A 13,957-nucleotide genomic window follows, 5' to 3' on the forward strand; every position below is an offset into this window, starting at 1 on the left:
AGACATGATTTCCCATGCACAAAGCCATGCTGACTATCCCTAATCAGTCCTTGCCTTTCCAAATACATGTACATCCTGTCCCTCAGGATTCCTTCCAACAACTTTCCCACCACTGACGTCAGACTCACTGGTCTACAGTTCCCTGGCTTGTGCTTACCACCTTTCTTAAATAGTGGCACCACATTAGCCAACCTCCAGTCTTCTGGCACCCCACCTGTGACTATGGATGATACAAATATCTCAGCAAGGGGCCAGCAATCACTTACCTATCTTCCCACAGAATTCTAGGGTACACCTGATCAAATAACACCTTTACCAGACCTGATAAATCCTAGGAATTTATCCACTGTTATGCACTTGTGGGCTGGCAAGGAAAAGCAGCCAGGGTTCCTCATACTGATTGAAACTCAGTGACCTTGATGGAAAGGGCATGTGGGTCAGATGTCCAGGAAGAAAGATAAGGCTTTGTTGTGATGACCTCAAGTCATTGGGCATTTATTCTTCAACCGCAGACATATGGTCACTTGGGTATAATAGTGGAGAAAATAATGTTATAGAATTCAAGTGAGGAAGAGACCAGGGAATTTGTCATTTCCAATAAAAAAGGGTACTCCCCACTTTCACTGGGATAAAAAAAAAGGTCTCCACATTATACACAGACTATATTTTTAGCCTTGAAAAGTAACAGCTGCCACATGAAGAAGCAGTTACCAAAAGAAGGTTCAATGCCCTATGGCATAATATTCTGCTAGAACAGCTTGTTGTTAAATACAGTGTTGAATTTTAACCACTGCTCAAGAGCTATGTAACACATCCTATGAATGCCATGATGTAGAGGTGCCAGTGTTGGCCTGGGGTGGACAAAGTTAAAAATCACAATGTTAGTTTATAGTCCAACAGGTTTGTTTGGAAGTACAATAGAAGATTTGTGTTTGTAGATACATTTTATTTTGTTCAAAAAGCACAACTTGTAGGCAGTTAATCTATGTGACATTTTATAAATTCCTACTTTGGACACAGAACTAGTCTAACTCAAGGTTGGGATACAGACTGACTCTAACCTCATTGTCTGAACTGAGATGCTTCTTTTAAATAAAACCTTAAGTTATATTGAGACTGTGACTTGAAAGTAGTTCTGGGATTTACATATTAATCAATTGAAACCTATATCCCCAGTTTAAGTGATTAAAGAGTCAACAGTAATCTAGATTTGTTCAATACACTACATCAGTTGTGTGACACTTTGACCTTTTACTATAAATTCTGTGTCCTATGACCTTGCCCCACTAGCTACTTGACGAAGGATCAAGGATCCGAAAGCTTCTACTTCCACATAAACCTGTTGGATGATAACCTGGTGTTGTGCGATTTTTATCATCATATGAACAAAAAGTGAGAATAGTGAGGTTGCCTCTTTGACAATCAGATCTCCAGATTATTATTTTCCCACAAAGTTGTAGTATTGTACTTGCACTTCCAATAAGAACTAATGCATCTATTTTTGGACTATGGTTAGAAAAACTAATGAATCTGGATAGCAGCTGCACACTTTAGTCTACAACAGATTACCTCTCCTGTGATGTTCTGCAACAACAATGTGCTGATAAGAACATAAAGGAATTAGTAGATGCTTTAAATTATATAGGTGGGGAGGTGTTTTAAATGTTGACATTCATTCATGAGTGTTCATTCCCAGCAGATTTCCCATAAACTGCAGAGTTGCAAGTTTGACCAAATGGCTGAAAGCCAAGTATAATAATAAATCTAGGTTACATTGCATTGCTGTAGTCAGCTAGTGTTACTGTTTCTGCTTACAATGTTGCTATTTAAAGGTTGTCCTCTGACATACAGGAGCTTTCAGCAATGCTTTAAGTCATGAAAAATATCCAAGTAAGTTTTAAAACAGAAGAAAATCAATTAAATTAAATTACTAAAGATGGAATAAATCATGTGGCTGAGGTTCTTTTATAATGCTATAAAAAGTAGCTAATTTCTAGTGGAAGATTAGATGTTTCCTTAAAATATCTGGACAGGAGACAGAGCAGATTTACTAGATATGTGCATGGCGAGAGGTGACAGAGTAGATTTTGACAGTATAGATGTGAAGTCAGTAATCATAGGGTACAGATTTAAACTAATTTACTTTTTTAGGGCAAGTGGTGGTTGGGGGGGTGGGGAGAGAGAGAGAGAGAGAGAGAGAGAGATCAATCGAGTGTGAGAGACAGCGAGCATGAGAGACAAATAACGGATTGAACTAAATATATTTTAATTCAAACAATGAGTTGGTTTGAGTACACTGTCTGAAAGGGCAATGTAACCAGAGCCAGTAGTTACTGGCTAAAGAGAATCGGATTATTTCTTGAAAAGCAAAAATTAAACTGCATATTTAAGGGGAAAGAATAGGGTGAATGGGTATATTTGCACAGTTGGTATTGGCAGGATGAGCTAAACATATACCTTTTACACTGTATGATTTCATAATGTCTGTGATCCATCTTAGTGTCCAGTTTTCACAGGCACTGGTACTTTAACCCAAATGTGCACTTTTCATGCAATATCCTAGACAGTGAGCTGCTGGCCTACTGACAAAGTGGACGTCACATTTTAGTTGAATTTTGGGCTTATCCATCTCACTTTTCAGCAGAGGTCACGAGATAGTATTATGACCAAAATGGGAGGAATGTACTTACATTCTCTCATCCCACTTCACCGTAAATTGAATTGTGTTCCCTTTCTCCCCCCCCCCCAAACATGGCCAATCGTATGCTTTCTCTATATTAGACTCAAGTAAACAGATCCAACAAGGTTTCTTTTACAAACCCAACGTTTTTAGTTGATTATAAAACAAAACTGGTTAACATGTAACATGAAAATACAAATGTTTATATTGCTAAACAACTCAAAATGTGTACATACACGCACAGTAAAGGGGAAAAAAAAACTATTTCTCTCCTCAGACATTAGCTTTTATAAGAAAAATACACACTTATGCCTAACAAGTCTCAGTCCTTGAAATCAAAAGGGCCAAGGTTTGAGATGTTCAGACGGCTGTTAGTCTGATGTTCTGTATATACAGACATGTGTCAAACATTGGCAATTATCTGTGGGATACTGGCACTTGTAACCTGCTCAGTCAACACTATCATAACGTCTCCTGGTTACTCTTCATGAGGACATTCAAGTTTCACAATGAATTCACCACAGAAGGTGCTTCTACAATAGGAGACAGGAGCTGAGCAGCTTCCTCTTTAGCAGGCTCCCCACCCACAACTCAAAATCCAGAACAATCTTCAAGATTTCAAAGCACTGTATAAACAGAACAGCCTTAAAAACACGTGGTAGAACAGCCAAGTGTTTGCCTATAAGTGAGATTAAGCAACTAAGATCAGCAATTATCTGAAGTCCTGTGGTTTCCAAAAAAAACCTCCTTTTTTTAAAAAAAATCCACAATCCTGTCATTGGCCGCTTCAAAACAAAATAATCCATGAATCTCCAAAATTCTTCAAACTCTACTCTACAAAAATACTTAAATTTGAAACGAACACATCAATAGTGTAAGAATATCCTGCCTGATGTCTTCTATGACACTATAGACAACAGTAGTATCCCAAATGCTGGCCCAATAAAGGATATTACTATCTCAGCACACAAACACATCATCCCAAACTCTATGAATTTGCACTACATAAAGTGAGTTTCCTTATCTAGCCATGAGTAGATTGTGAAATATTTGTGTATAGTCATGAATTGATACTCTTTCCAGCCCTCAAACAAATCGTGCATTAGGTCTTTGTAAGCTTGTTTCTGGAAGAAAGCTAACTGAAGGAAAACACTTCCCAAGTTTGGGTGACATCAAGTAATGTCAGGAGGGAGGCTAATGATCTCAAACAGTATCACATTATTATTCCCTGTCCATTTAAAACAGTACCAGGTTCAAGGAAGAACATAAAATTGCCCTTTAAACAAGAAAATTCTTAATTGTTTTGCTTTATTTCAATTAGCAGTTGAGATATGCCATAGGTATCAGCACAATGCATTTATGGTCCGGCACATTAAATGGTAGTTTATGAACAAAAATACTAGTGAACCTCAAAATTCTCAGCCTCAATAGATTCTAACTCATTTCTCAATTCCACGTACTTTGCATTAAATTCTGTTCAATAGGTTCATACAGCATAATTTTCTTGACATTTAGGCATGTATTTCAGACACACAAGAATAAAAAGGTGGAACTAAAGCATTAAGATATATAGACCTGTAACGAGTTGCTGATTCAGTCTCAATTTCTTCCAGGTGGAATTCTGCCCAAGGATCAGGTATGTGTTTGGCTTTTTCAAATGCATGCTTCCAGGCAGCCTGGAAAACAGATGAAACAGACCTAGTACCAACTAAGCATTTAAAATGTACATAGGCTTTCTGACGAGACCACTTTTATATTTGTGTAAGTTGATTTATACCACAGCCAAAGATACGAGCACGAGAAATAGGAGGAGTAGACCATTTAGCCTGCTCTGGCATTCAATATGATCGTGATCGATTTTGGACTTCAAATTCTGATATTGGCGGATTTCGAGTGAGCAAAAATCGGTTTACCGCAGCCTTAAGCGTACGCAATGGTGGAATATCTACAAGAGTCTAGGTTAGGGAATTCCAAAGATTCATAACCCAGTGAAGCACGTTCTTCTCATCGCAGTCTGAAATGACCTGCTTCTATCAAGCATCTTCAAATTCTCGTATGCCCTAACGAGATTGCTTCTCATCCTTCTAAACTCTAGAGAAGATAGGTCCAATCTCCTCAGTTTCTCATCCTAGGGCACTCCTTCAGGACAGGGATGTATTTAATGAACCTTCACTGTACTACCTCGTCCGCAAGTATACCCTTTCTTAAATGTGCATTCCAAATAATACTTCAGATGGCTCTCATTAAAAACCTGTAGCTGGACTTCATTATTCTTGTATTCCAATCCCTTGCAAGAAGATCAACATGCAATTTGCCTCCCTGATTACTTGCTGTACCTGCATGCTACCTTTCAGTTCCTTATACAATTGTACGCAAATCTTTTTAAACATCACTTATAATTTTCTCACTTGTAAGTAGATTCCACTTTTCCATTCTTATGGCCAAAGTGACTTCATACTTTCCTACATTATAATCAATTTGTTGTTCTGCTGCCCATTCACCTAACCTGTTTACATCTCTTTATGTCCTCCTTGCCAGCTAACACTTGGGAAAATCAGATCAGAGTGCTGTGTTCCTCCTCCCAACTTACAAGCAGCAGCTGGGTTGTGAGGATCCTTCTCAAATTGAAGTACAACGCTGGCCCAAACTTGTAGAAGACCATCTCTGGCACTGCTTGGAATCGGTGGATTACACCGTACACACACACACACACTCGGAGGAAAACCTACATGAGTACTCCACGGTCATGGACTTCATTACCAAATGTGGGGAGACTGCATACCAAACAAGTCAGAGCGTTCCCTAACTGTAAACCTTGCACGAACCTGGAAATCCGCTCCCCACTGAAGGCCAGACGTGAAGCATCCATGTCGCACATCCCACATGAATACAAGAAATCCAAGTATGACCTCTGCAAAGCCATCAGGAATGCCAAAAGACAGTACCAGACCAGGTTAGAGGCCCATACACACCAAACAAACTCTAGTTGCCTTTGGCAAGGCCTAAACATTACAACATTCTTCATTTTGTATGGCAAGATAACGGACAAAGACACATTCCCTCCATGACCCACTCAATGCTTTCTATGCTCGGTTCGAGCAGAATGCCATGCCAATGGCACAGTGACGCTTGCCCCCAACAGCCCTGGATACACCTGTTCCCTCGGTCACCACTGCAGACGTCAGACCTTCCTGACAGTTAACCCAAGGAAAGCAACAGGTCCAGGTGGTGCTCCTGCTCAAGCACTCAGATCCTGCCCGGACCAACTGGCAGAAGTATTTACCAACATCTTCAACCACTCCCTGCTACAAGCCATAGTTCACACCTGCTTTAAGACGACCACAGTCATCCCAGTACCTGACAAAGCACATACAATGTGTCTTAACGACTACCACCCAGTGGTTCTGACCTCAATAATAATGAAGCACTTCAAGATGCTGGTCACAGCCCACATGAACTCCAGTCTCCCAGATTGCCACAACCCCCTACAAATTGCCTACCAGCGGAACAGGCTCACAGCAGATGCCAAATCCTTAGAACTGCACTCATCCCAGTAGCATCTGGACAAGGACACCTACATCACACTCCTGAACATTGACCACAACTCCACCTTCAACACCGTTATCCCCTCCAGACCGATCTCAAAACTCCATGACCTTGCTCTCAGCTCCATCCTCTTCAAATGGATCCTCACAGCGTTCTGACCCACAGACCGCAATGAAAATAGATAACTGCACCCCCTCCACAATTACAGAACACTGCATTCCCCCCCCCCCCCCCCAAGGATGTGTCCTCAGCCCCCTACTATACTACCTGTACACCCAGAACCTTGTTGTAAAATTCCAAACAACACCATTTAAGTTCGCTGACAACATCACTGTAGTAGGACAGATATCTAACAACGAGTCAAAATACAGAAGGGAGATAGAGGGCTTGAAGTGATGCAATGAGAACAACCTCTCTCTCAATGTTGGCAAAACTAAAAGAACTGATCAGTGACTTCAGAAAGAAAGGAGGAGAACACACCCTCATCTACATCAATATAACGGAGGTCGAAACAGTGAGGGTATCAAGTTCTTAGGAGTGACGATAACTGAAAACCTGTTCTGGTCTTCTCATGTAGTTGCAATGGTCAATAAGGCATAACAACGACTCTTTTTCCTCAGGCGGCTCAGGAAAGTTGGCATGCCCATAAGGACACTCACCAACTTCTACAGATCACAACTGAAAGCATACTGTCTGGGTGCATGACGTCCTGGTATAGCAACTGCTCTGCCCAGGATCGTAGGAAACTACACAGAGGGTGGTGTGTACAGTCCAGGCCATCACAGGAACCAGCCTTCCATCCACGGACTCCATTTACATGGCCTGCTGCTGCGGAAAGGCTCCCCATCAAAGATCCTTCACACCCCAGTAATGATCTCCCTCAACTTCTTCCATCAGGCAGAAGACACTGAAGTTGAACACACGTACCAGCAGGTTCAGGAACAGCTTCTTCACAGCCATTATTACATGATTGAATGGACTGTCTAGCCTCAAATAATGCTGATATTAGCTACATCTTGCTAATATTGATATGTGCAATGTTACCCCTCACACCTCCGTCTAAACCTTTCGTTCTGTACATCCTAGCTTACTATGAACTGACTATACTACTCATAAACAAAGGTTTTTCACTGTACTCTGGGATACATGACAATAAATAAATAAAATCAAACTACTTATCTGCAAACTTAGATCCAAGTCATCAATGCATATTGTAAATAGCTGAGGTTACCAGGTCTGGTCCTTGTGGCACTCCACTATTCACTCTGCCAACTTGAAAATGTCTCATTTATGCCACTGTTTGTCTCCTGTCTGCTGACCAATCTTTCATCCACATTACATATTACCCTCTACTACATATGCATTTATTTGTCTCTTAATCTTCAGTGTGGTACCTTACTGTACACCTTTTGGAAATCATGTATACTACATCTGCTACCTCCCCATTTTCTACCTAACTAGTTACATCCTCAAGAACTCTAATAAATGTGTTCAATAAGATTTCTTTTTAGTAAAAGCATCCTGACATGCTCTAATCATATTATGCTTTTCTAAGTGGGGGTTAAGCAACCCAGCCTCTTGTTTCAAAAGGTATGTGATTACTTGGTACAAGAACCCCTTTTAAAAAAAAAGAACATGGATTTAAAGAACAAATGGACTTTTGTGAACATTCACAGCCATATATTTATAATTGTCCAATCATGCTCCTTTTTATGTTCTGGTAAACTCACACCATTTACTCTCAAAATTGAAATGAAACATGAAATATAACTATTTTCTCAACTTCGATTTTAAATTTACAAGGAAAATATTATTTCAGCTTCCTCCAAACTGAAATTCAGAACTCCTATTAGAATGCACAATATTAGTTAAAATAGTAAAGTATCTGGATAGCTGTTTCACCCACCAACTTTCACAGCTGTGCTTCATGAGCAAGGCGGAAACTCGAAACGCTTGTCAAAAGAATCTAGATAATGATGCCATTAAAGGAATAGTATAACAGCTGTGGATTCAGTTGCCATATTTTTATAGACAGGGCAGAAGGAACATATGCCCAGTCATAAAAATAAGTACAACTGAGAAATGAATAATCTAATAGAACCCATTTACACTTTCATTAAAAAAAACCCTACCAAACGCAGAATTAAGAAGAGTAAACAGAACCACAAACTATCCTTTACAAACTCAGTTCACTGAACCCAACAGGTTGAAGCTTCTGGTGCATTTTTTTTAAAAATTAGATTAGATTAGATTCCCCACAGTATGGAAATAGGCCCTTTGGTCCAACAAGTCCATACTGACCCTCTGAAGAGTAATCCACCTAGATCCTTACCCTATATTTACCCCTAATGCACCTAACATTATGGGCAATTTAGCATGGCCCATTCACCTGACCTGCACATCTTTGGATTGTGGGAGGAAACCGGAGTACCCGGAGGAAACCCACACAAACACGGGGAGAATGTGCAAACTCCACACAGACAGTTGCCCAAGGTGGGAATCGAGCTCAGGGTCCCTGGCGCTGTGAGGCAACGGTGCTAAACACTGTGCTTTCATGCAGCAAGCATTCAGGTATATGCTTATATAGGTCCAATATTTGCTTTCTATCAAAAGAGACAGCTAGATAAGAGTAAAATTCAGATTACACAACAGAACTGGTTCAAAAGGTAGAGGGTAGTGGTGGAGGGTTGTTTTTCAGACTGGAGGCCTGTGAACAGTGGAGTGCCACAAGGATCGGTGCTGGTCCCTCTATTTTTTGTCATTTACATAAATGATTTGGATGCGAGCATCAGAGGTACAGTTAGTAAGATTGCATATGACACCAAAATTGGAGGTGTCGTGGACAGCGAAGAGGGTTACCTCAGATTACAACAGGATCTGGACCAGATGGGCCAATGGGCTGAGAAGTGGCAGATGGAGTTTAATTCAGATAAATGAGAGGTGCTGCATTTTGGGAAAGCAAATCTTAGCAGGACTTATACACTTAATGGTAAGGTCCTAGGGAGTGTTGCTGAACAAAGAGACCTTGGCGTGCAGGTTCATAGCTCCTTGAAAGTGGAGTCGCAGGTAGATAGGATAGTGAAGGCGGCGTTTGGTATGCTTTCCTTTATTGGTCAGAGTATTGAGTTCAGGAGTTGGGAGGTCATGTTGCGGCTGTACGGGACATTGGTTAGGCCACTGTTGGAATACTGTGTTCAATTCGGTCTTCTTCCTATCAGAAAGATATTGCGAAACTTGAAAGAGTTCAGAAAAGGTTTACAAGGATGTTGCGAGGGAATCTGACCTACAGGGAGAGGCTGAACAGGCTGGGGCTGTTTTCCCTGGAGCATTGGAGGCTGAGGGGTGACCTTATAGAGGTTTATAAAATTATGAGGGGCATGGATAGGATAAATAGGCAAAGTCTTTTCCCCGGGGTCGGGGAGTCCAGAACTAGAGGGCATAGGTTTAGGGTGAGAGGGGAAAGATATAAAAGAGACCTAAGGGGCAACTTTTTCACGCAGAGGGTGTTACGTGAATGGAATGATCTGCCTGAGGATGTGGTGGAGGCTGGTACAATTGCAACATTTAAGAGGCATTTGGATGGGTATATGAATAGGAAGGATTTGGAGGGATATGGGCCGAGTGCTGGCAGGTGGGACTAGATTGGGTTGGGATATCTGGTCGGCATGGATAGGTTGGACCGAAGGGTCTGTTTCCATGCTGTACATTTCTATGACTCTAAGAAGGTGACCTTTTGTTGACTCCATTTCTCTTTCTAAAGTTGCTGCCTGACCTGAGTTCTTCCAGCATTTTCTTTCTGGTCACCGTATATAAACTGCAATAAACATTTAATATCATAACCACCAATAACACAGAGAGGCTGGCTCAGCAAATTTCACATGTGAATACAACATCTTAAAAACAACATTTTGTGGTACATTATACATTTAACTGAAGAGCACAACAGTATATGTTTCATATATGTTTGCCTTGATTTTCTGAGCTGCTGTAAGTTGCACTTCAGATCAGCGTGACAACAAAACAATCGTGTTTTAGGCATGCTTTCAAACAACTGCTGTAAGGATCTATGTTACAATTTATAACTGCTCAGAACGCAGACTGGATTTATATTTCTTATAAAACTTGCATTGCCCAGTTAGTTTAAAAGGTTGGCCCCAATGTGTTCTCCATTGCAGTGAAAAAGCCAGGTGAATACAGGAATCCTAAATCTCACTCCAGAACCCAGTACAGCTATATTTCTCATTGTTTTTGTAGGATTAGGGATGAATAGAATCATGCATGCGCAATTCCCAACAGCAGCTGGTCACTAGGATTGGCTGTATTTATAGGCAAGGCTACAGTAGGTGGAGTGTTACAGTTGGAAGTGCAATGGTAAAAAGAGAGTTGAACGTGATAAAAAAATGTTTATTGAGCTGAAATTCATTCCCCTAAGTAGGATATCAGTAATCAGAGTAATAATTGTTTCCATTAAATTTTAGTTGCAAGAGCCAAGAGAAAACAGCAGTCTATAAATTTCTTTGCACATCAGAGCTTCTGATGACCATTAAATAGCCTGGTTTCTATACAAATACACTTTGAAATTGTCTCACAATTAATCAGCTTTGATTTCACTGAAACCAGGAATGTCCTACTAAAGGAATTTAGAAACTGATTACAAGCTGTATTTTCCCAGATCTCTCAATTATTTAAAATTTAATGTTATGCTGGTATAATGTCATGGGCATAATTGTACAGATGGTTCATAACAGCCATTTTAACATTTGAGAACAGATATTCTGTTTTTGGATTTTAGCACTCCTGGTGTCTGGAGTGTGGACAATAGATCAGATAGGAGCAGGTCTGTTCTAAGTGCATTTCTTTTCAATAGACAGGATTTCCCTTTGGGGAGCTGAGATACCCCTGGAATACTTGGAGTAGGTTCAGAGGCTCTTTGGGATAGTGCGCTGTGATGATTGCACATAAACAAGTGGCATCCTTTTCACATTTGGTAAAGACAAGACACCCAAAGTAGAGTTTTTTTTTTCAAAATGCTAAATATTTCAGCATAGCTGTTCACAGAAAATCATTATAAGATTTGTTCCGCATAACTGATTTGCCAAAATATCATTTTCACAATTGGGTACCTAATGACAGACAGCTCCAACTTGTTGTTTCCAAAATTCATTAAACACTCAGATGAAATGATTGTTTATACAAGGGATTAAATAAAGAATTTCAAGATATTTGGATTTTTTTTTAAACTCAATAAGAGTGATTCTCAACAGACTGCTAACTTTTATTTCTGCCAGGATGCCTCCTGACTAATAGATATTAAGTGTTTAAAGTTTGAGAGAAGATTTGTAGCTCGGGTGCTCATTGTTGTGGTTCTGTTCGCCAAGCTGGGAGTTTTTGTTGCAAACGTTTCGTCCCCTTTCTAGGTGACATCCTCAGTGCTTGGGAGCCTCCTGTGAAGCGCTTCTGTGCTGATTCCTCCGGCATTTATAGTGGTTTGAATCTGCCGCTTCCGGTTGTCAGTTGCTGTCCGCTGCAGTGGCTGGTATATAGAATCTAGGTCGATGTGACTGTTGATAGAATTTGTGGATGAGTGCCATGCCTCATGGAATTCCCTGGCTGTTCTCTGTTTGGCTTGCCGTATAATAGTGGTGCTGTCCCAATCGAATTCGTGTTGTTTGGCATCTGAGTGTATGGCTACTAGGGATAGCTGGTTGTGTCGTTCCGTGGCTAGTTGGTGTTCATGGATGCGGGTTGTTAACTGTCTTCCTGTTTGTCCTATGTAGTGTTTTGTGCAGTCCTTGCATGGGATTTTGTACACTACGTTGGTTTTGCTCATGCTGGGTATCGGGTCCTTTGTCCTGGTGAGTTGTTGTCTGGGAGTGGCTGTTGGTTTGTGTGCTGTTATGAGTCCTAGTGGTCGTAGTAGTCTGGCTGTCAGTTCAGAAATGCTCCTGATGTATGGTAGTGTGGCCAGTCCTTTGGGTTGTGGCATGTCCTCATTTTGTTGTCTTTCCCTCAGGCATCAGTTAATGAAGTTGCGCGGGTATCCGTTTTTGGTGAATACCTTGTATAGATGTTCTTCTTCTTCTTCTTTTTGTAGTTCTGGTGTGCTGCAGTGTGTTGTGGCCCTTTTGAATAATGTCCTGATGCAACTTCGTTTGTGTGTGTTGGGGTGGTTGCTTTCATAGTTCAGGACTTGGTCTGTCTGTGTTGTGTATACCTTCGTGGTGAATTCTCCATTCGGTGTTCTTTGTACCATCACATCTAGGAACGGGAGCCGGTTGTCCTTTTCTTCCTCTCTCGTGAACCGGATTCCTGTGAGTGTGGCGTTGATGACCCGGTGTGTGTTCTCTATTTGTGTTTTTAATTATTACAAAAGGTGTCGTCCACGTATCTGACCCAGAGTTTGGGTTGTAATTGCGTTAAAACTGTTTTTTCTAACCTTTGCATTACTGCTTCTGCTATGAGTCCGGAGATCGTTGAGCCCATGGGTGTTCCGTTGATTTGTTCATATATCTGGTTGTTGAATGTGAAGTGTGTTGTGAGGCACAGGTCCAGTAGTTGAAGTATGCCGTCTTTGTTAATAGGTTCAACGTCCTGTTGTCTGTTATTAACAGCCTCAGCTTTTCATTTATTGTCATCTTAACAATATTTTGGGAGAGAAAGCAACATGATTTAATTTAAATTTTGTCTGAACACTTTCTGCTCAGATTAAACTCAAGCCTCAGGGGAAATAGTCAGCCAACTTAGTATATGCAATACCTCAATGCATAGTTTAAATTCTGCCAGCATTACAAGGAGACCATATAAAGAAATAAAAAGTGAACTTGGGGATACTGTTGTTTTTTGAAATCTATATATAGGATATAGTTAAGCCTCGAGATCTTGAACAGGAAACAGTGTGTGAATGCATACTTAGGACAGCTAAGGTTACAATGAGACATCTTTGTTTGAAAGTAAAATACTGAATTCTGAGAGGAAATGGGCTCCAACTAATACCTCAAGGAAAGCAACTGCAACCATATAAAACAAAAAAAAAGCTGGAAATATTTAGTAGGTGTCACTGAATTTATTGAGAGAAGTAGAGTTAACATTTCAGGTCAGTGACCCTTTGTCATATTGGTGCATTCCACTAAGTGAAGTGTTTAAATGTGCCAAAGCATCTTTGAAAAGCCAAAGAGGAAGGAATATGTGCAAGAGGGTCAGTTGAGCAAGCGAGTCAGATAAGTGGGCAAAGAGATAGCTTAGCTAGTGAGTGAGGTAGGTTGGGAGGGGATTAAATGTAAGTGATTTAGTTTGGGGGCGTGGGGGGGGGGGGGGGAAGGGAGAAGATTCAGTTCTGTAGTTAACTAGGAGCTAGAACAGATTTTAATCTGTCTAACATTTCCTGGGTAATTATTCAGGTAAGTACATTGGAATAGTCCAACATTTGAGACTTTAAATCAGAACTGGAGACTTTTTTTTTGGGAGGGGTCCTGGAAGCAAGGAAATTGTCATCAGAGGTTTATTGTTCCAGGCAATTCTCAGTCTGTCTGCATTTTGGGATTTCAGACAATGTCTTGAAGCACATTATCTAGGGCTCACCTGGTCTCCAACCATTGAGAGACTAGAAGATCAGGGCTACTATCTCAGGAGATAGACTGTGGGTTACATACACCCCAAGGATAGCAGCTGTTCAATAGGTATCGCACCATCACCTTCTCAAGGACAAGTTAGGGATCGACAATAAATGCAGCC

The 13,957-nt window shown here is 40.7% G+C and overlaps 1 protein-coding gene across 5 annotated transcripts in view; it reads right to left on the bottom strand.

Moving 5' to 3' along the window:
- eef2k (eukaryotic elongation factor 2 kinase) overlaps window positions 1-13,957 on the bottom strand; it is a 67,366-nt gene that overhangs the window by 36,409 nt on the left and 17,000 nt on the right. For all 5 annotated transcript variants that reach the window (XM_060840601.1, XM_060840602.1, XM_060840598.1 and 2 more), the window contains one exon: window positions 4,256-4,356. In XM_060840601.1, coding sequence (XP_060696584.1) covers window positions 4,256-4,356 — 101 coding nt within the window. The remainder of the gene's footprint in view (window positions 1-4,255; window positions 4,357-13,957) is intronic.

This window comes from Hemiscyllium ocellatum, chromosome 20 (genome assembly GCF_020745735.1).
Source record: "Hemiscyllium ocellatum isolate sHemOce1 chromosome 20, sHemOce1.pat.X.cur, whole genome shotgun sequence".
In the NCBI taxonomy this organism is placed as follows: Eukaryota; Metazoa; Chordata; class Chondrichthyes; order Orectolobiformes; family Hemiscylliidae; genus Hemiscyllium; species Hemiscyllium ocellatum.